The sequence below is a fragment of the Notothenia rossii genome (assembly GCF_949606895.1).
Source record: "Notothenia rossii genome assembly, chromosome: 8".
Taxonomy (NCBI): Eukaryota; Metazoa; Chordata; class Actinopteri; order Perciformes; family Nototheniidae; genus Notothenia; species Notothenia rossii.
Genome location: NC_136906.1, coordinates 18324477 through 18340982, shown reverse-complemented (window position 1 = coordinate 18340982; position 16506 = coordinate 18324477). Strand labels below are relative to the sequence as shown.

General features: G+C 38.8%; 3 protein-coding genes across 5 annotated transcripts; 1 reads left to right on the top strand and 2 right to left on the bottom strand.

Annotated features, from left to right (window-relative positions):
* Nucleotides 1–794: 794 nt before the first annotated feature.
* LOC307015909 (GTPase IMAP family member 4) lies at nt 795–5085 on the bottom strand (the record flags this gene model as incomplete). Of its 2 annotated transcripts, none has more annotated exons than XM_079644869.1 (2): nt 795–1898; nt 4297–5085. In XM_079644869.1, one exon carries the CDS (start codon nt 1873–1875, stop codon nt 871–873), a length of 1005 nt encoding a protein of 334 aa, XP_079500995.1. In that variant the 3' UTR covers nt 795–870. The 2 variants fall into 2 exon arrangements, with proteins under 2 accessions (XP_079500995.1, XP_079500994.1); XM_079644868.1 differs by lacking the exon at nt 4297–5085 and adding an exon at nt 2610–2628.
* Nucleotides 3883–10538, top strand: rsad1 (radical S-adenosyl methionine domain containing 1). Of its 2 annotated transcripts, XM_079644864.1 has the most exons (9): nt 3883–4220; nt 5099–5232; nt 5316–5520; nt 5865–6230; nt 7010–7073; nt 7154–7301; nt 7545–7599; nt 7744–7847; nt 9913–10207. In XM_079644864.1, the coding sequence occupies exons 1-9, from the start codon at nt 4071–4073 to the stop codon at nt 10058–10060; spliced, it is 1374 nt and encodes a 457-aa protein (XP_079500990.1). In that variant the 5' UTR covers nt 3883–4070; the 3' UTR covers nt 10061–10207. The 2 variants fall into 2 exon arrangements, with proteins under 2 accessions (XP_079500990.1, XP_079500989.1); XM_079644863.1 differs by lacking the exon at nt 7545–7599 and having other exon boundaries at nt 9913–10538.
* Nucleotides 10539–12202: 1664 nt separating this feature from the next.
* rasd2a (RASD family member 2a) lies at nt 12203–14131 on the bottom strand. The gene is made up of 2 exons (XM_079644867.1): nt 13002–14131; nt 12203–12885 (listed from the first exon to the last, which is right to left on the bottom strand). The coding sequence occupies exons 1-2, from the start codon at nt 13519–13521 to the stop codon at nt 12371–12373; spliced, it is 1035 nt and encodes a 344-aa protein (XP_079500993.1). The 5' UTR covers nt 13522–14131; the 3' UTR covers nt 12203–12370.
* Nucleotides 14132–16506: the final 2375 nt, after the last annotated feature.

The following is a 16506-nucleotide window of genomic DNA, read 5'->3' as shown; positions in this document are numbered from 1 at the left end:
AGTCAATAGCATGCTTACAGTGTTGAAAAAAAGTATCCAAATGTATTCCAAGTAAAATCCTGCAAAGTAAATATCTAAGTATTATCAGCTACATTTACTTAAAGCTAAAGTATTCATTATGAAGTGTTTTACTCTGATGTTTTGCCTATTCCTATTGCTGATGTATTATATATGCATTTTAAAAGTTGTTTACTATTCTTTATAGTGTCACTGTGTTGTGATCAATTATCTTTCCCAAAAAGTAGGACTTATTTTCTCAGACCATTAAAAGGTGGGGTATGTAATTTTGGAGAAACCAGCTCGAGTGCGCTAGAATTTGAACCGGAAAAAATCTGCCTCTTCCTTCAGACTTCCTTACAGAGCCCCTCCTCCAACACACACGAACGCGCACATGACCAATGAGGGCACGAGATAAGTTTGTGCACAGATGGAAGGCTGACAGGCAGGTAGGCCATCCAGTTATTTTAGCCGGGCCGGCTCAGATGATTGGTCGTGTTTTTTACAGCACTACGGCTTCCACAGATGACATTTTTTGATGTATTTATTGTCAAAGCATTTAATATATTCATTGCTATCGGGATGTTAAGAGCATTGGAATATAACAACAAGTATTTCTGAAATAAATTACATACCCCACATTTAAGGAACACTGACTGATAATAGTTTTCTGTTTGTTTACTGGACAGTACACGTTACAAGTATGAGAAATTGTAATTGGAAATGTAACTAAATATATAAGACCAATGCAGTGGAGTAAAATGTTTTAGATTTACCTCTTAAATTGTGTGGGGTAGAAGGTCAAAGTTGAACAAAATCATAATTCTCAAGTATTTCATAAGCTAGTAAAACTCATACTTGGTCTACTGCATGCTAACAGGGACGAGTGTTTGCAAAGAAACGATTGATGAAGATTGAGTTGAAGTTGAGTCTGGCAGGAGGAGCCACTCTGTCCTCCATGTGCTCTACAGCCACCTGGGCTGTTCCTCCGGCCGATCCACCTACTGCACCACCTATGATCCCATAAAGAACCATCCCTCCTGGCCCCTCTATGGATCCGAACAGCGCCCCCATGACAGCTCCCACAACCAAACCTGTCCCAAGTCCTCTAGCCAGGGATGTTCTGAGCCATCCGTTGTCCATCTCTGCCATGGCTCTGATCTCTGCGCCTACATTTGCGATGTAGGCATCCTTCTGTTGGTACAGCTCCTCCGCTATGTATTGCTTTTCCATCTCAACCCACGCCTTCTCTATTTCCCCTTCCCTCTGCTTCTTCAGCCTCTTCTCCTCCTTCTTAACATATTCATCTGCCTTCTGGAAAGTTCTGCTGGAGAAGAATGCCCCTCCCAGGGACGCCACCATCCTCTCTATCTTCTTAAGCAGCTCTCTGTCCGAGCGTCGATCCATCCAGTTCTTGCTGAAAATGTGAAAGCGTCCGCCGTACTGCTCGATCAAATCTCTCAGGAGCCAGTCAGTCTTCTCCACCCTGTCTTCCAGGGCAGGTAGCTCCAGGTTTCCTCCGTAGGCCAGGAGGACAATACAATGCCTTAGACAGTGTCTTCCATACCGCTCCATCATCATTTTGGGGGTTTTCATTTCATTTTTGGAGATTTTTTCCAAGTCAAAGGTGACAAGAAAGACATGTGGACCAGGAGAGCATAAGCACTTAGACTTCCTCAGCTCCATCTCCCTTTTGACTTGACATATACCCTTGTCATAGATGTTTGGTGCATTGATCACAGCCACTCGTCTACCAGACAGCACTCCAGTATTCTTTGTGCATTCAGAAATACTGGTGATATCCTTAGTAAAGGCCTCCCTCCCAAGTATGTAGTTTGTTAGTAGGAACTGCGAAGGTCCACAGCTACTGATCAGCATGAGCCTTAATTCTGTAGGAGATCCTGTGAAGAGATCAGTTGAAAGTGAGATCGAAGTAGCAACACATACAGTATGCAATGTGTATTTGTTTACACGTATCAGTGTTATTGAACATGTTTAGTGCATCAATCTCATATGCAATAGTTCGCACGAGAGGCTGACATATTGTACACATTAAGTGAAAATGAATCATATCTCTAACACTCAAAGAGTAACTCATACTAGGTTGTGTGCCATATATTAAAACTGCCAGTTATTGCTGTTCCTCTATGTTAATAGCTTTTTTTTGGTTTGGTTGCTTTTATTATGTATTTTATATTGGTTAAGGCTTTTCTAACAATCCTATTTTATTCAGAGACATTTTTTGTAGCTAATTAAGATTTCTCTACAATCCACAGCCATGATGTGAGGCTGTGCTTTGAGCTGAATGCTATTGACATAAACACAAACGGAACATGCTGATTATCTCACCATGCTAACTGTTGATGACACTAATAAGCACAAAACAAAGTACGGCTGACTAATGGTAACGCCACAAGTTAGTTTTACAAATATTAGATCATAAACCGAGAACAAACTGACACTGCCATGCTGCTTGGCTTAAAACCAAAACTTCTTGTAAAGGTTGATAAATCGCATGCATACTGATATGAGCCCAGCTTTTTAGCTTTGTTAGTTAAAATGAAGCAGAGTCATTTGTTTACCCCCTGTTTATTGTAATGCAGTGACCTTACCTTTCTTCCTCTTATCCATTTTGTAGATTTTACAGCACAGATTCGCTCTGTCAAATTGGATTCTAACAGAGTTTGCAGCTTCTCACTGGACTGAGGTCATCACCATAACTGTGTCATGTATTGAATGAAAACACATCCCCCTCTTTCTCTCCCTCTCTCTCTTGATTAGGTAATAGGTATCAGATTTAATATTAGGTGGAAAATGTCCACAGGGGGGAAAAGCTGGCAGTGAGCACATTCCACATTAACATGTATTGACATCGCTAATTAAATAATTCAAAGTTCGTAATAATTTGCAGCGTTATGTACCTTTGTACTTTGGAAAAACTGAAGCGTGAAATAACAGCAGGATTTATATATTTTCTTTGTAGTGGATGAGGTGTTTTTCTATTTTTGAAGTGTTTTTTTTAATAATCATCATCGTCATCATCATCATCAAAACAAACCCTCAAGTGTTAATCACTACTGATTGGAGGTCATTATTTGAAGAGGACAAGAACAGACTAAGGAGTTGTCGATCCACCAGCAAAGCTATATGGCTTACCTCACAAGGATGTCGACATTTCATTAACTGTAACATTGATTAGTAAATTATTTTATGAATATATAAACACTGATTTTAAAGATGACTTTTGCAAGCCTATCTCACTACCAGCCAACCAGAAAGTGTATTATTCCTGGCCTCAGAGCAATCAATAGCTAATTAAAGTAGTTTCATCCTGCAGAGCAAACATTTATTTTCTAAATATAGGCTAGTGTCCTTATGTGTTGTCACGTTTACAAAAAATACATGTGTTTAAAATAGCTAATCACATGCAAAATGTCCAACATGAATGAAGTATTGTGTTTTAGTTTTTTTAATCAGCTTTACATCAGGTGCATTGTTATGTTATGTTTTAAAATACATATTTTCATATAGATTAATAAATGCAGTCTTGTTTTTTTTGAAAATGTAATTAATGTGCTTTTCAATTTCGAGCATTTAACATGAGTAAAGTGTGCATGAGAAGTTATTAACCATCATAGAGGAGAGAAAATGCAGAAAATGTTCGATTGACTTAAACTCAATACTCACCATGCATTTACACTTTTGCCAATTTATCAGATTTTGCATTTTAAATTTTACACAAGTGCAAACCGACCATAGTAACACACAGTGGTGTGTGTTTGTGAACAAGTGACTCTCACGCCAGTAAAAAACAATTAAACAGCGCCACTGTGTGGTCACACTGTGTAACACACAAAGAGGAAATCACATTTACGTATTTCCGGTTTCGAGCAACGTCACATGCAAAACCAGGAAGCACTTTGTAAACATTACGCAACTTTGTAGTAACTACAACCACATTGCTTTCGTGCAAACTAAGAGACATAGCGTGTCTTCATGATGAAGCCAGCCTGTTGCAGCTCTGCGGGAGTGAAGGAAACACCCAGACAGACAGATAGACAAACACTGACAGAATGATCAGAATGATGAGACACGCGCTGCACACGGGGAGAGGAGCCCTCTGTCTGCGCAGCTTCTCTGAAACTAGAGGAGAGGTCATTGAGGATGTTCTTCAAAGGACAGACTCTGCACGTCTCACAAACGAGGCGTCTCTCTACGTGCACGTGAGCTGATTTTGATCAGTGTACCTTATGTTTCTATGCAAAGCCATATGCACACCAATCCAATGCACATACTCACCGACCTATGTCTAGAACGTGAAATTAGTTTTAGAATGGAGACATTCACTCTGGATCCATCAGCGTCTTCTTCCTCAGTTTCTGACTGTCGACAGTCAGAGGAAAGTTAGTTCACCTCTGAGCTGTGGTGTAAAGTGACTAGTAAATTGACTCAAGTACACTACTTAAGTACAATGTTGAGATACTAGTACTTTACTTCAGTATTTACATGTGTACGCTACTTTGTACTTCTGCCCCACTACAACTCGTGTATTAAATACCTTTAGTTACTTTGAAGATTTGGATTAATGATTTAAATTATATTCAACACTTAAATAAGACTTTAGTTACACCTGGAGTAAAATTAAGCTACCCTGCAATATGCAAAGCCATTAAAACTAGCTTCACCTTTACCAGCTTTGATAAACACATTCATGCATCAATAAATATAATCAAAAATATATTACGTATTATTCTGAAATGGATCCATTTGCGTAATGAATACTTTTACTTGAGTAACATTTGCAATGCCGGACTTGTACTTGTAACAGAGTATTCCTAAACTCTGGTACTTCTACTTAAGTAATAAGTATAATCTTGTAAGTACAAGATCTGAGTACTTCTCCCACCTCTGTCAGAGAACAGTCAGCTCACACCCGAGCCCTCACTTTGAACTACAGAGTTTCTTATCAGGGAACTAACTCTCCTCTGACTGACAGTCTGTGAAACAAGAAGACACTGCTGGATGATCCAGAGTGAATGTCTGTTGAATTTTCGCCCTAAGACTAACTTAAACGTGTCCTTTCTCCTCTCCTCTTCCACAGTGGCCTTACTGTCTCAGAAGGTGTTCCTACTGCAACTTTAACAAATACATACCCAGAGAGAACAATGATCACATGATGACCGAGTGCCTTCAGAGGGAGACTGAGACGTTGCTGCAGCTCAGTCACGTATCCTGGTATGGTGACTTGTTAAATTCCAGTTTGATCAGCTTTGAACATGTGACTCCACCCCCCTTAACATTTAAATGTCTCCCTGCAGCATCACATCAGTGTTTTTCGGTGGCGGGACTCCAAGCCTGGCTCATCCCTCAACCATTGCTGCAGTCCTTGAAACCGTTTCCAGGCAGGCGAACCTCTCAGATACAGCTGAGGTCACACTGGAGGTCAACCCTACTCCTGTGGGAAGGTCAAAGTTAGCGGACTTCTTCCATGCAGGGGTGAACCGTTTCTCCATCGGGGTCCAGGTGAATACTCTATAAAATGCTGTTCACAGAAGATTCGATTATTTTAGCTTTTATATATTAAAATTGTGTTTGTTTTTCCTTTGGTCCAGCTATAATATCTCTGAAGTACATTTACAGAAAATGTGCCCTTTTCTTTGTTAGTTAATCATCAAAAACTGAAATACATTTAGCTTGTGTTATCTTATTTTATTTGTCACAGTTTTCTAAGCAGGCAAAATTGTTTCAGCTGAATTTTGCCTGAAGGTAGCATTTTTTATTTAGTTGACAGTTTCATAACAATATTCTAAACTGCTTTTTTGCGTTTGCCTTTTTCTACTGTAATTAACCTGTTGTACATGTTCAAGTCTTTGCAGGAGGAAGATTTGAAAGTCCTGGGAAGAGACCACAGCCCTCAGCAGGCTTTGCTAACTGTGGCAGAGGCCAGGAGGCTGTGCCCCGGGAGGGTGTCGGTGGACGTCATGTTTGGACGTCCCAAACAGAGCGTTGAATCCTGGGAGAATGAGTTGTCTGAGCTGTTAAGGGTGTGCGACGACCACGTGTCTCTGTACCAGCTAACATTGGAGCGAGGCACACAGCTGTTCAAACAGGTGCTGGAAGGAGAGGTGACCCTGCCCACTGAAGAGGAGACAGCAGAGATGTACCTGTGTGCCAGGAAGACCCTCCACCAGCACGGCCTCCTGCAGTACGAGGTGTCTAACTTTGCCAGACAAGTAAGTCCTCAGCAGAAAGACAGCACTCTCATTGTCCTCCGCTCCTAAGGAAACATTACAACTTTTATCAACATAACAGGAACGTTTGCAACGTTTAAATAACAATTAGATACAGTTAATGAAATTAACTCCAAGAGTGAACAAATTACAGCAATGGTCCTTGTAAAGGCAGCACTGTGACAAAAACAATTTGCTCCTACAGTATGATTACTTATTTAAATGTAGCTAAGGTGATATGGTTCTGTGCTGATTTATTCATTTATTTAGCTAAAACCAATATTTTTTTAAAAGATTGGATACATTTGATTTATTTTAATTGTTAGAAATTCCTCTATGTAGTAGGACATGATTATATATCATTTAAAATGTGTGTTTTCTGAACTGTCAATATTTTTCTTTTAGATGTCTGACAAATCAGCCATGTGTAATTCAAATTTACATTTAAAAAAAAATGTTACCTTTAAAATACCTTTTTAAATAAAAAACATTAAGAAAAAAATAAAGCATACAGAATATTAAAGAAATATGGATTTTAAGAAGACTGAAGTGTTCTTCAGGTTGTAAAGCGAGAGTTAAATAATACATTATGAAATAACAAATGATTATAATTCTGAGAGATCCTTCTGACTAATAGTCCAGTTTCTGTTTGTTCCTAATGAAATGTCTCAAGCATAACTCCATCAACAGGGCAGATGTCTGTTCTGTTTTGCGCCATATTGCCTCGTGTCTGAGAGAAACAGTCACAATAACACAATAACACTTCAATTTGTGTTACGTAGAACGCAGTGAGTCATCACAACAGGAGCTACTGGAAGGGAGCGCAGTACATCGGGGTCGGCCCAGGTGAGCTACTACCTAGAATAAAGGCAGTGCAATAGAGAATATTGTACTGGTTGAAAAGTTCAAATTGTTGTCTTTGGCAGGAGCTCACGGAAGGTTTGTCCCTGTGGGGGAGGGGGGGGTCCTCCGCGAGGCCCGGACCCAGACTCTGGAGCCTGACATCTGGATGCGTGAGGTCCAGCAGAAGGGACATGCGACACGGAGGAGGATTCAACTGAGCCATCTTGAATTGTAAGCTTCACGACCTATAGTGTTGTGTTTGGTGACGAGTGTAATTGGTTAGTAAATGAAAGTGGGGCTGTCATGTGAAATGTAACAACCCCAGTGTGAGAAGCATGGTGTTATTTTACATGTTCTTGCTCTTTCGGATATTCTGTGCTCATGAAACTCAATTATCCAATTGTTTACTCACTCCGTCCTAATAACTGTCAAAGCGACTGTGAGAATCTGTTCTCAAAGATTTCTCTCTGGCAGATTGGAGGAGGTGTTGGTGATGGGAATGAGAATGACGGAGGGCATTAATCACAAGGTGGATCTTTTGTACTTACATAAAATGCACTTTAAAAAAAAAAAAGCCAATTTACTTTGTTATATTCTTTGTCAACAAACGGGATGTTCAGTGTTCTACACATCTTGAAAAATGTATAATTGATCATTTTGTGATGTTCAACAGCATTGGGAGTTGTTTAGCCCTCAACTGGACCTCCATGAAGTGTTTGGTACATCCAGCGACGTCCAAGAGTTGCTTCAGAGAGGACAACTCATTCTTGATGAGAGGTGACTCATCATTATCATTTTTAAATATTTGAACTTTGTCATTTCCCCTGACAAGAAAGACAATAGCGACTTGTGTAAGGCGAGTGTGAGGCAATTTATCTGCTGCTTATTTTCTTGTTTAATTGTTTTGTCTAAAAAGTATCAACAAATAGTTCAAAATGTCAATGCCTATTTATCAAAATCCAATGTTATGTCTTCAAATGTCTGTTTTTTTTCAGTTAAAACCCCAAATATAATCAGTTTATTTGATATAAAAAGAAAAGTGAAAGGCAGAAAATCGGCTTATTTGAAAGGCTAAAAACAGCAGTTTTTTATTTCACATGTACATTTACAGTTGATTGACTATCAAAATAGTTATTTAGTCAGTCATTCTTTTTCGGTTGAACTCATTCCCCTGGTCATGCGATCTGATGTTTTTATCCTACTGTATAAGGTTTTGGAAAATAGCAAGAGACATCACTTTAAGGGCATAAAGTTTTACCTTGGCTTTATAGTCAATAATATATATTTATTATAAATATATTTAAGAGTGAAGGTTTAGTCATGATACAGCTGAAGAACATGTTCCTCCCCGACTTTAAAGTACTGAATACTTGAGCTGTACTTGGCAGTAAACCCAGAAAACCGAACATATTATATAAATGCAGCTTTTCTACATTTAACCAGCCCTTTTTCAAACCAAGGCCACTCTGTAAGAACACTTCACATGCTGAAGAGTGGGTTGGACAATGCACTTGTAGAGAAAGGAAAGACTGATTGCCATGGAGATGCAATCTCTAGATCATAGAAAATAGATCCCATGATGGGAAACATAATAGAGATTTGCTCTGCTATTTCTCTTGGTGTACTGATGCATTTTATATGTACACACTGTAAAAAATTAGCTGAAATTGAGCTGGTTTTTTGGCTTGTGTAACCATTAACCAACCCCCCACCACCTTATCACCTGAATCTCCTCCTAGAGCACCATTGTGTTCTTTTTAACCAAATATCTCTCAGAGAGGCGTGGGGAGTGGCTCCTTATTTTCATCTAAAGACAGAGAATCAGCACTTTTGAAACGGGGCTGAAACAGAGGGGATTATGGGATGCTACAATGATCTCTTTGGTATTTCGAGCAATACACTTCAGAGACATGTTTTGTATATATCTGAGAACTATCATATATTGATGAAAAACAGTATAATAGGGGACCTTTTAAGGTCAGAAGAAAATAAGAAAATACTCAAACATGCAGACATACTTGTATTATGTTCAAACCTACAGTAAGAAACGATAAGAAAGGAAACCTAATATCAACAAAACATCAGGGTTAATTCTCCCTACCGTTACTATAATTTCTCTTCCTGAAGGTTTCCAAACCACTCTTAGTCACTCTACAACGTCCTACTGGGCCAATAGATTTCAATTGTAATCACACTTACAGACGCTGTCACATACTCGATCGCACCATGGGTACATGTTTAATTATAGAAACCACTGTCACATATCCCACAATGTTCGTATTTATAGAAATGATTGGACCACGTCATCAACCTCTCAAACTGACACCATCAAAATAGGCATTTCGTTCGTAATAATTGTTCTGTTGATCAACTAATCATTTCAGCTCTACTTTTCAGCACTCTAAAACATACTTACTACAAATTCAGTTAGGAAATTGATAAAGCTGGAACCAGGGAATGTTTGGCATTCTTTTGGAAATAATAAGATAAGACTTTATTTATCCCGAAGGAAATTGTTGTGCCAGAGTTACAAAAATACAATAAACACAGCAGCTTAATAATAAAACTGTACACTGACAGTGCAGTAAAAAGAGCAATTATATATATCTACAGGAAACATAGACGGTCACATAATTAATGTACATATTAACAGTGTTTAGTAGTGCAAAAAAAACGTAGTGGCAGATACGTAATTGCACGTTATTATAGAATATTATTAATAATAAATAATACATGTTGTATTTAGAGAATATATCAATGTCACACACCTGATTTATCAGTAGTTGCATGCCTGTAATTAATTTTTTGATTTCTGTCTTTGTTTTTCATTCCCCGTTATCAGAGGACTGCGCTGCTCCTGGGAAGGACTGGACTTACTGGACAGCCTGCTGCCAGCTCTACTGGTGGAGCTGGAGAGAAGAGTCAGTCAGAGGCTACAGGAGGACGAGCATGCTAAAGGACAAACAAATAGGACCTCTAACACACGATGACTGTATTGGTAACAAAGGGAATATCTTCGGAGAAAGCTTTATTGAGGGTCTGGCGGACAGGACGTGTAAAACAATCCTCAGAACAGGCAGATATTTATTAAAACAACCCCACATATTTAAGTTTTATGTTGTGTGTTGAAATTCATTATTTAAGCCTTTGCCATATTTTACACTGTTTTCTCTTTAGTGTTACTTTGCTGTTTAGTTGGCAGCACAAACCTACCTTTGTTTGTATGTAAATATAACAGGCCCCACAGGCTTTTATATTATATTGTCTCTTTATCGCACTGTAAGTACCGTCATCACTCTGATTGGATAAGAACATTAGATGTTAATATATTTCATAAGGCCTTGAGGTGCTATCATGCAGTTATTGCTTGCGCTGAAACATTTCTTAAAATATCTTTTCATTCAAATATGATTATTCCTCTCCCAGTACACAGGATAGTGTGAGAATAAAGGTTTTAATTCATGGATACATTTGAGATTCATCTTTGTGAGTTAATTGTTTCCCTGGTCTGTAATTTCCTTCACATTAGTGAAGATCTACGGCTGATATGTTCAACATACCTGAATCAAATGAATGTTATAAAATATAATTAGCTGCTATTATTTGAAAATGTGTATAACTCATTCAGCAACATTTTAATTAAACTCGCTAAAAAAACATTGCAGGAAAGATGGTTAGAACATTTGTTTTTAAATGAGTGTTGCAGCCAGAGGGATTCATGAAAATGTACGGATCTAGTTAAGAAGTTTGCAAAGTTCACATTTGAATGAACTGTCACAGTGTTAATGTGTATGCACCTTCACAAGTGGAACATTTTGTTAACACTGGATTGTATTCTCCATAATTTCTTGAAAACATTTCAACGTGTATATCTTTAACTTCAACTAATGCCAAAATATAAATGTGTGATACTATATTTATTGTCCTTTGACGGTCACTTTAGTTTGTAGAGTTAACAAGCAGTGTTAGATTTCCAGAGGAACCCCATTCTGTAATTATTTTATAACTAACTATAAAACATTTTCATATTTGTAAAGATGAATTAGTGGATTTGTGCTCCAATTTGAGTCTTTTCAAAGAAGACACAATTCCCTGTGTAATCATGTTTAGATGACAATGAAATGACTGACTCAGAGTAATGGAAGCACCTGGAAGCTAATTAAATATATGAACTATTATTCTGAATACAGTGTTCTCTTACCAGTAGCCACTTTAGTATACGCCTGGTATATCTGCTATGTGTGTTACTCATGAGGCTATAATGATGAGTGCATGGATACAGTCTCTGCTGTGCAGTAGTCACGACTCTCTGCTCTATGATTCATAAAGCAGGATGATGAGCCTGCTGCAGCACCTCTGTCAGCTACAGCAACTAAATTATGGTTTTCATTTATTTAAATACAGCTGGGAACGCGAGCAAAATTGCGTCAAATAATTTGATAGGGAAAGTTCAAATGGATGTGTTATACACTGCCAAGCTTTAAAGTGCTGCTCTTGATATGGCACAAACAAGTACCTTTTCAGTTCAATGCAGTATACTTGATAACTGACATGCACTATCCTTTTTCACAAGTGAAGGACACTCTGAACAGACAGCCTACGCAATGGTTTCTTCAGAGAAACCCGTGGAGTGGGTTTGATATATTGGAAAGAAAAGGCTGAGTGTTTTAAAATTGAATTGCTACTCAGTGGTATATCAGGGTTTGTGTGGGCTCTCTCCATGGTGCTGATTTCAGAGTCCAGCATGTCTCTCACTGTCTCCCCTCTGTAATACGCATAGACTGTATATATAAATAATACGTAATACGTGATGCTTTAACTCTTTGTTTCCCTCATTATGGTGACACATGAGTGTTTAGGCTACTTATAATTATTAGAAAGCGTTGCTACATCTCAGCTCTGGGTTCCATTCACAGCAGTGTGGGAGGATTTCAAATTAGATCTAACTATTGTATTGTGAACGAATATAAGAAGAAGTTTAAGATCAGTGTGAATCATCTCCTCACTATAATGAGGTCGCAAGATCCACTTGAATTAATTGCTGACGTACATGAACACAATCTTAGCATATCTGCATCTCATTAATAAACTGCATGTCTGAAATAAAGTGAATGTTAGACCAGAAACACATGACAATTGGAAATATTGTTTTTATTAACATAAGATAATATAAATGCAGTTACATACAAAAACAAGAAATGAATGCACTGGTCCAGCCATGTGCCGCAGAGTATAACTCCTTACATAATATGATATTGCAGCATACTACTACAATTGGTTTGATCGAGAAGGCTTGAAATTCATTGAATCTGACACCTCTCGGGTTTGTTGTGTTTGGTGCTTGATTTCAGCACCAGGCGCAGGTCGCTGGTGAAGCTCGGGCGGCACGCCAGAGGGTCCACTGCGGCACAGGGCGCACAGAGACCCCGGCTCCCTCTCCTGCCCCGCCGGCCGATGCACATCGACTGGTAGGTGAAGAGGGATATCATCTCATGCCGTGACGGAATTGTCTCGTCAGGTAGTCTGCCTACAGAGGCTAGGCCCCTGAACGCAGCTTCCATCCCAGTACCATCTTTAGCAGAGGTTTCGAAGAATGTCACATCCTCACCGAGGGCTTCTGCTACCTCTGACTGCCTGACGACTCTCTGCGCCTTCAAGTCCGCTTTGTTCCCACATATCACGACTGCTGGGGCTCTCGGGAGAATTTTACATTTCAGTAACTTCGCCTTAGCGTCTTTGATCTCGTTTAGAAACTCACAGACTTTATTGAAGGACTCTCTGTCATCCAAACTGAACACAAGCAGGAAGGTGTCACCTGGAAAGAAAGAGATTGAGATTGTTAAGGCATGTCATGTTATATTATATTTCTAATACAACACCGAATTCTACAGTTTATCAAAATCTGCAATGATTAACCATCAAGTGCCTCACCTGTCAGAATGGATAGCCTCCGTTTTGCAGGGAAGTCCCTCTCACTCGGGGCGTCCAGAATATCGATCTGGTATGCCTCCCCTCCTATGTAGAAGAGTTTTCGGTGGAAGTCCTCGATTGTGGGTTCGTATTGTTCTTCAAATTGTTTCCCCAAGAATCGTTGAAGGATGTTGGTTTTACCCACTTTTGGCGCGCCAAGCACCACTATTCTGTGACAGTTCTTAGGCTTGGCCAGACCCAGCTCCATCAGATCCACGGACCTATAGGGGAGTCGATCACTTGAAACCTGCCGATTTCCAGAACTGGATCTACTTTCAACCCCGTGTTGTCTCAAGTGCCCTTTCACCGTTTTGATGATGCCCATGCCTGTCTTAGATATATTTGAGACTTTGGGGTGCGTGACTGGGATAAGGGCTGAGCTCTGCATGACTGGGTGCGTGATGCCTGATTGTTGATGCCTGGTGAGAGAGTTGAACGTTTCGAGGATGCCATCAACGGAAAGGTAAATCGTTGCGTTCATCTCCGTTTTCTTTCAAGCGTCCCCAGACACCAGAGGCTATCAAAATCTTACCGACCCAAGTTGCTTCCCCATGTGTGCGTAGAAACAGAGCCGAGAGGCGCCTCTTATACACCCACAAAGAGCGCAGTGCCTGCGTCACGCTTTCCCACAGAGCAAACGCTCCTTATATAGAAAGACAAGGCATGCAGCCCACAAACAAAAAACACACACGATCTCATTTTTTAACTATTGCAGTTTTCCTTTGAAGGATTTAGGTCGATAAGTGTGGGAAGAGAGAGGAGTCAAAGAGAGAGGAGTTTCCCAAATCTATATGTTTGTGTCCAAAGACTAAAATAAACCAAATCAGACGTTTGTTCTGAGGCAAACCTTTGGGAAATTCTGATCTGTTCAAACCTAATCAAGGATCTATTTTTAGCCATGTTCAGGTGTTGCCATAATGGATGATAAATTAGCACTCCTTAGCATCAATAAGATGGACACTGAAGGTTTGAACCCTAATAATTGTGGTTATCCTCTCCTAACAATGCTGTCATGTTGATAATAATCATTTTTTTGGCAGTTTTGTGGTAACCTGTTTTTTCATGTGTTTGTATTATGTTTTAAAAACCATCACAGTGTTTCTTAAAAAAGACTTGTATATTCCTGCTCAGCCTGACTATAAAAATCTGGAAATACAGAGTTGTCAAAATGTGTTTATTTGTATCCAAAGAGTCTACTGAGTATGATAAGGAAAATGCCACACATTACATGTCACTTGTTACTTGTTAGACACTTACATACTCAATACTGTGGGCAATCCCCACAGGAGCAATTTGGGGTGAAGTGTCTTGCCCAGGGAAATAACGACATGCTGACTACAGTTTGAACCAACGCTCAACCCACTGCACCACCAACGCTCAACCCACTGCACCACACGCCTCCCCGCTGCACACATTTAATTCATATTGTCCTGGAGTCTTTAAATCTTTAATAGACATGGAAAAAAGCAAGAAGGTTTCCCAAGTGTTTAAAGCAGTTTCAATGAAAAATCATTTTAGTTGCGGGCACAAATACATTAAAATAGTCAAAATCAGACTTAAATTATGCTTTTGTACATGTTGTCCTGAGACAAATTCTTGTTATATTCTGATGTATTCAAACTTAATTACTGTACATTATAAGCTACTATGTTTTAGCACCTCACGTTTAGATGTCCACATTATAAATAAAAGATGAATGACAGATAACTGACTAAACCCCTTTTGCCATGGACACTGGATGTGAGAGCATAGACATGTTTTCTTCCTCTCCGTTTACAATGCTGCCAGGATATCAATTAGGATTTAGTATGTGTTTCACTTCATTTGTGACCTGTCACTTTTTAGTATTTGACTATGTTCATATTACCCTCACACTTTTTGTTTGTTGCATAAGCCTATCAAAAAGATGTGCCTATACGTAGCCTGACATAGCTGTGAATCTGGGATTGCATAATTCGTGAGGCTGTCATGAACAGTACTTGCAAACCTTGCATTTTTCTGAAGTGATCACAAAGCTCTCAGTATCAAGACTTGAGAAACAGCTCACTATCCGCTCTAGAACTCACATGCCTCGTTATGCAATCGGATGTTTTTTTCCTTCTATATAAGGGTTTGGAAAATAGCAAGAGACATCACTTTAGGGCATAAAGATTTACCTTTGCTTTATAGTCAATAATATATATGCATTTATATATATTTAAGAGTGAAGGTTTAGTCGTGATACGGCTAAGAACACGTTCCTCCCCGACTTTAAAGTACTGAATATTTGAGCTGTACTTGGCAGTAAACCAAGAAGCAGGAACATATTATATAAATGCAGCTTTTCTACATTCAACCAGCCCTTTTACAAACCAAGGCCACTCTGTAAGAACACTTCACATAATGGTTTTCTATCTGCTAAACCTGAAGAGGATTGGATAATTCACTGACAGTACAGAAAGGAAAAGACTGATTGCAGAATAAAATCTCTACATCATACAAAAATAGATCCCATGTCGTGATGGGAAACATAATAGAGAACTGCTCACCTCTATATCTCTTGGAGTGCTGATGAACTCTCCTTAAAACAATTGTATATGTAGACTGTATGTAAAACCTTAACTTTATTTGATTTAAGTTTGTGATACACTTGAATATCCTACATACTGATTATATTAAGGTCAGAAGAAAATAAAAAAATACTCAAACATGCAGAAATAATTTTAATATTTTTGTTGTACGCTGATGGGAACCCTAACAATAAGAAAGGAAACCTAATATCAACAAAACACAAGGGTTAATCCTCCCTACCGTTGCTATAATTTCCCTGAACACTCTTCGTCACTACAACGTCCTGCCTATTTCATTTGTAATCACACTTACAGACGCTGTTACATACTCGATCGCACCATGGGTACACGTATAAATATATAAACCATGCACTGTCACATATTCTACTATGTTCGTATTTATAGAAATGATTGGAACACGTCATCAACCTATCAAATTGACACTTACTGTATCATCTGAACAGACCGTCTGTTTGTTTCCAGGGCCAGGCAGAGTCCTTCTTCACCTGACTGCTTTACTCTTGTGTTTGTGTTTGTTTGGTGCTTTAAACACCATGCAAATGTGGTCGAAAATATTTTCTTCTCATTATTTAGCAAGGCACTGAAAAACCAACCATTACCCCAAAGCTGGAATTATTGTCTAATGGATACGTTGTTTGACAGAAAATTAGTAAGGTTTAATTTGTATAATAAACTATATATATTTTTGTCATTTTTAAGCTAATTAATCAGTAGGGTAACATTCTTATCATTGTAAACTAAATATCTTCTGTTATATTGCATTTCTCTGTTTATTTTGCAGAGGGCAAAATCTCCTGGTTTTTAGATGTTGTTCAGGCAAGAAATAATTTAAATGTGTTAAACTCGGCTTTAGGGGATTTTTTTTTGGCCTTTTCTACTATTTTCTGACATTTTAT

Excerpts from the sequence above, each read along its gene's own strand:
- rasd2a (XM_079644867.1), bottom strand. The coding sequence starts at position 13,521 with ATGAACGCAACGATTTACCTTTCCGTTGATGGCATCCTCGAAACGTTC. Across the intron at positions 12,886-13,001 it reads GAGGCTATCCATTCTGACAG|GTGACACCTTCCTGCTTGTG; the intron begins GTGAGGCACTTG and ends CTTTCTTTCCAG.
- rsad1 (XM_079644863.1), top strand. The coding sequence starts at position 4,071 with ATGATCAGAATGATGAGACACGCGCTGCACACGGGGAGAGGAGCCCTC. Across the intron at positions 7,302-7,743 it reads CAACTGAGCCATCTTGAATT|CATTGGGAGTTGTTTAGCCC; the intron begins GTAAGCTTCACG and ends GATGTTCAACAG. Across the intron at positions 7,848-9,912 it reads CAACTCATTCTTGATGAGAG|AGGACTGCGCTGCTCCTGGG; the intron begins GTGACTCATCAT and ends CCCCGTTATCAG.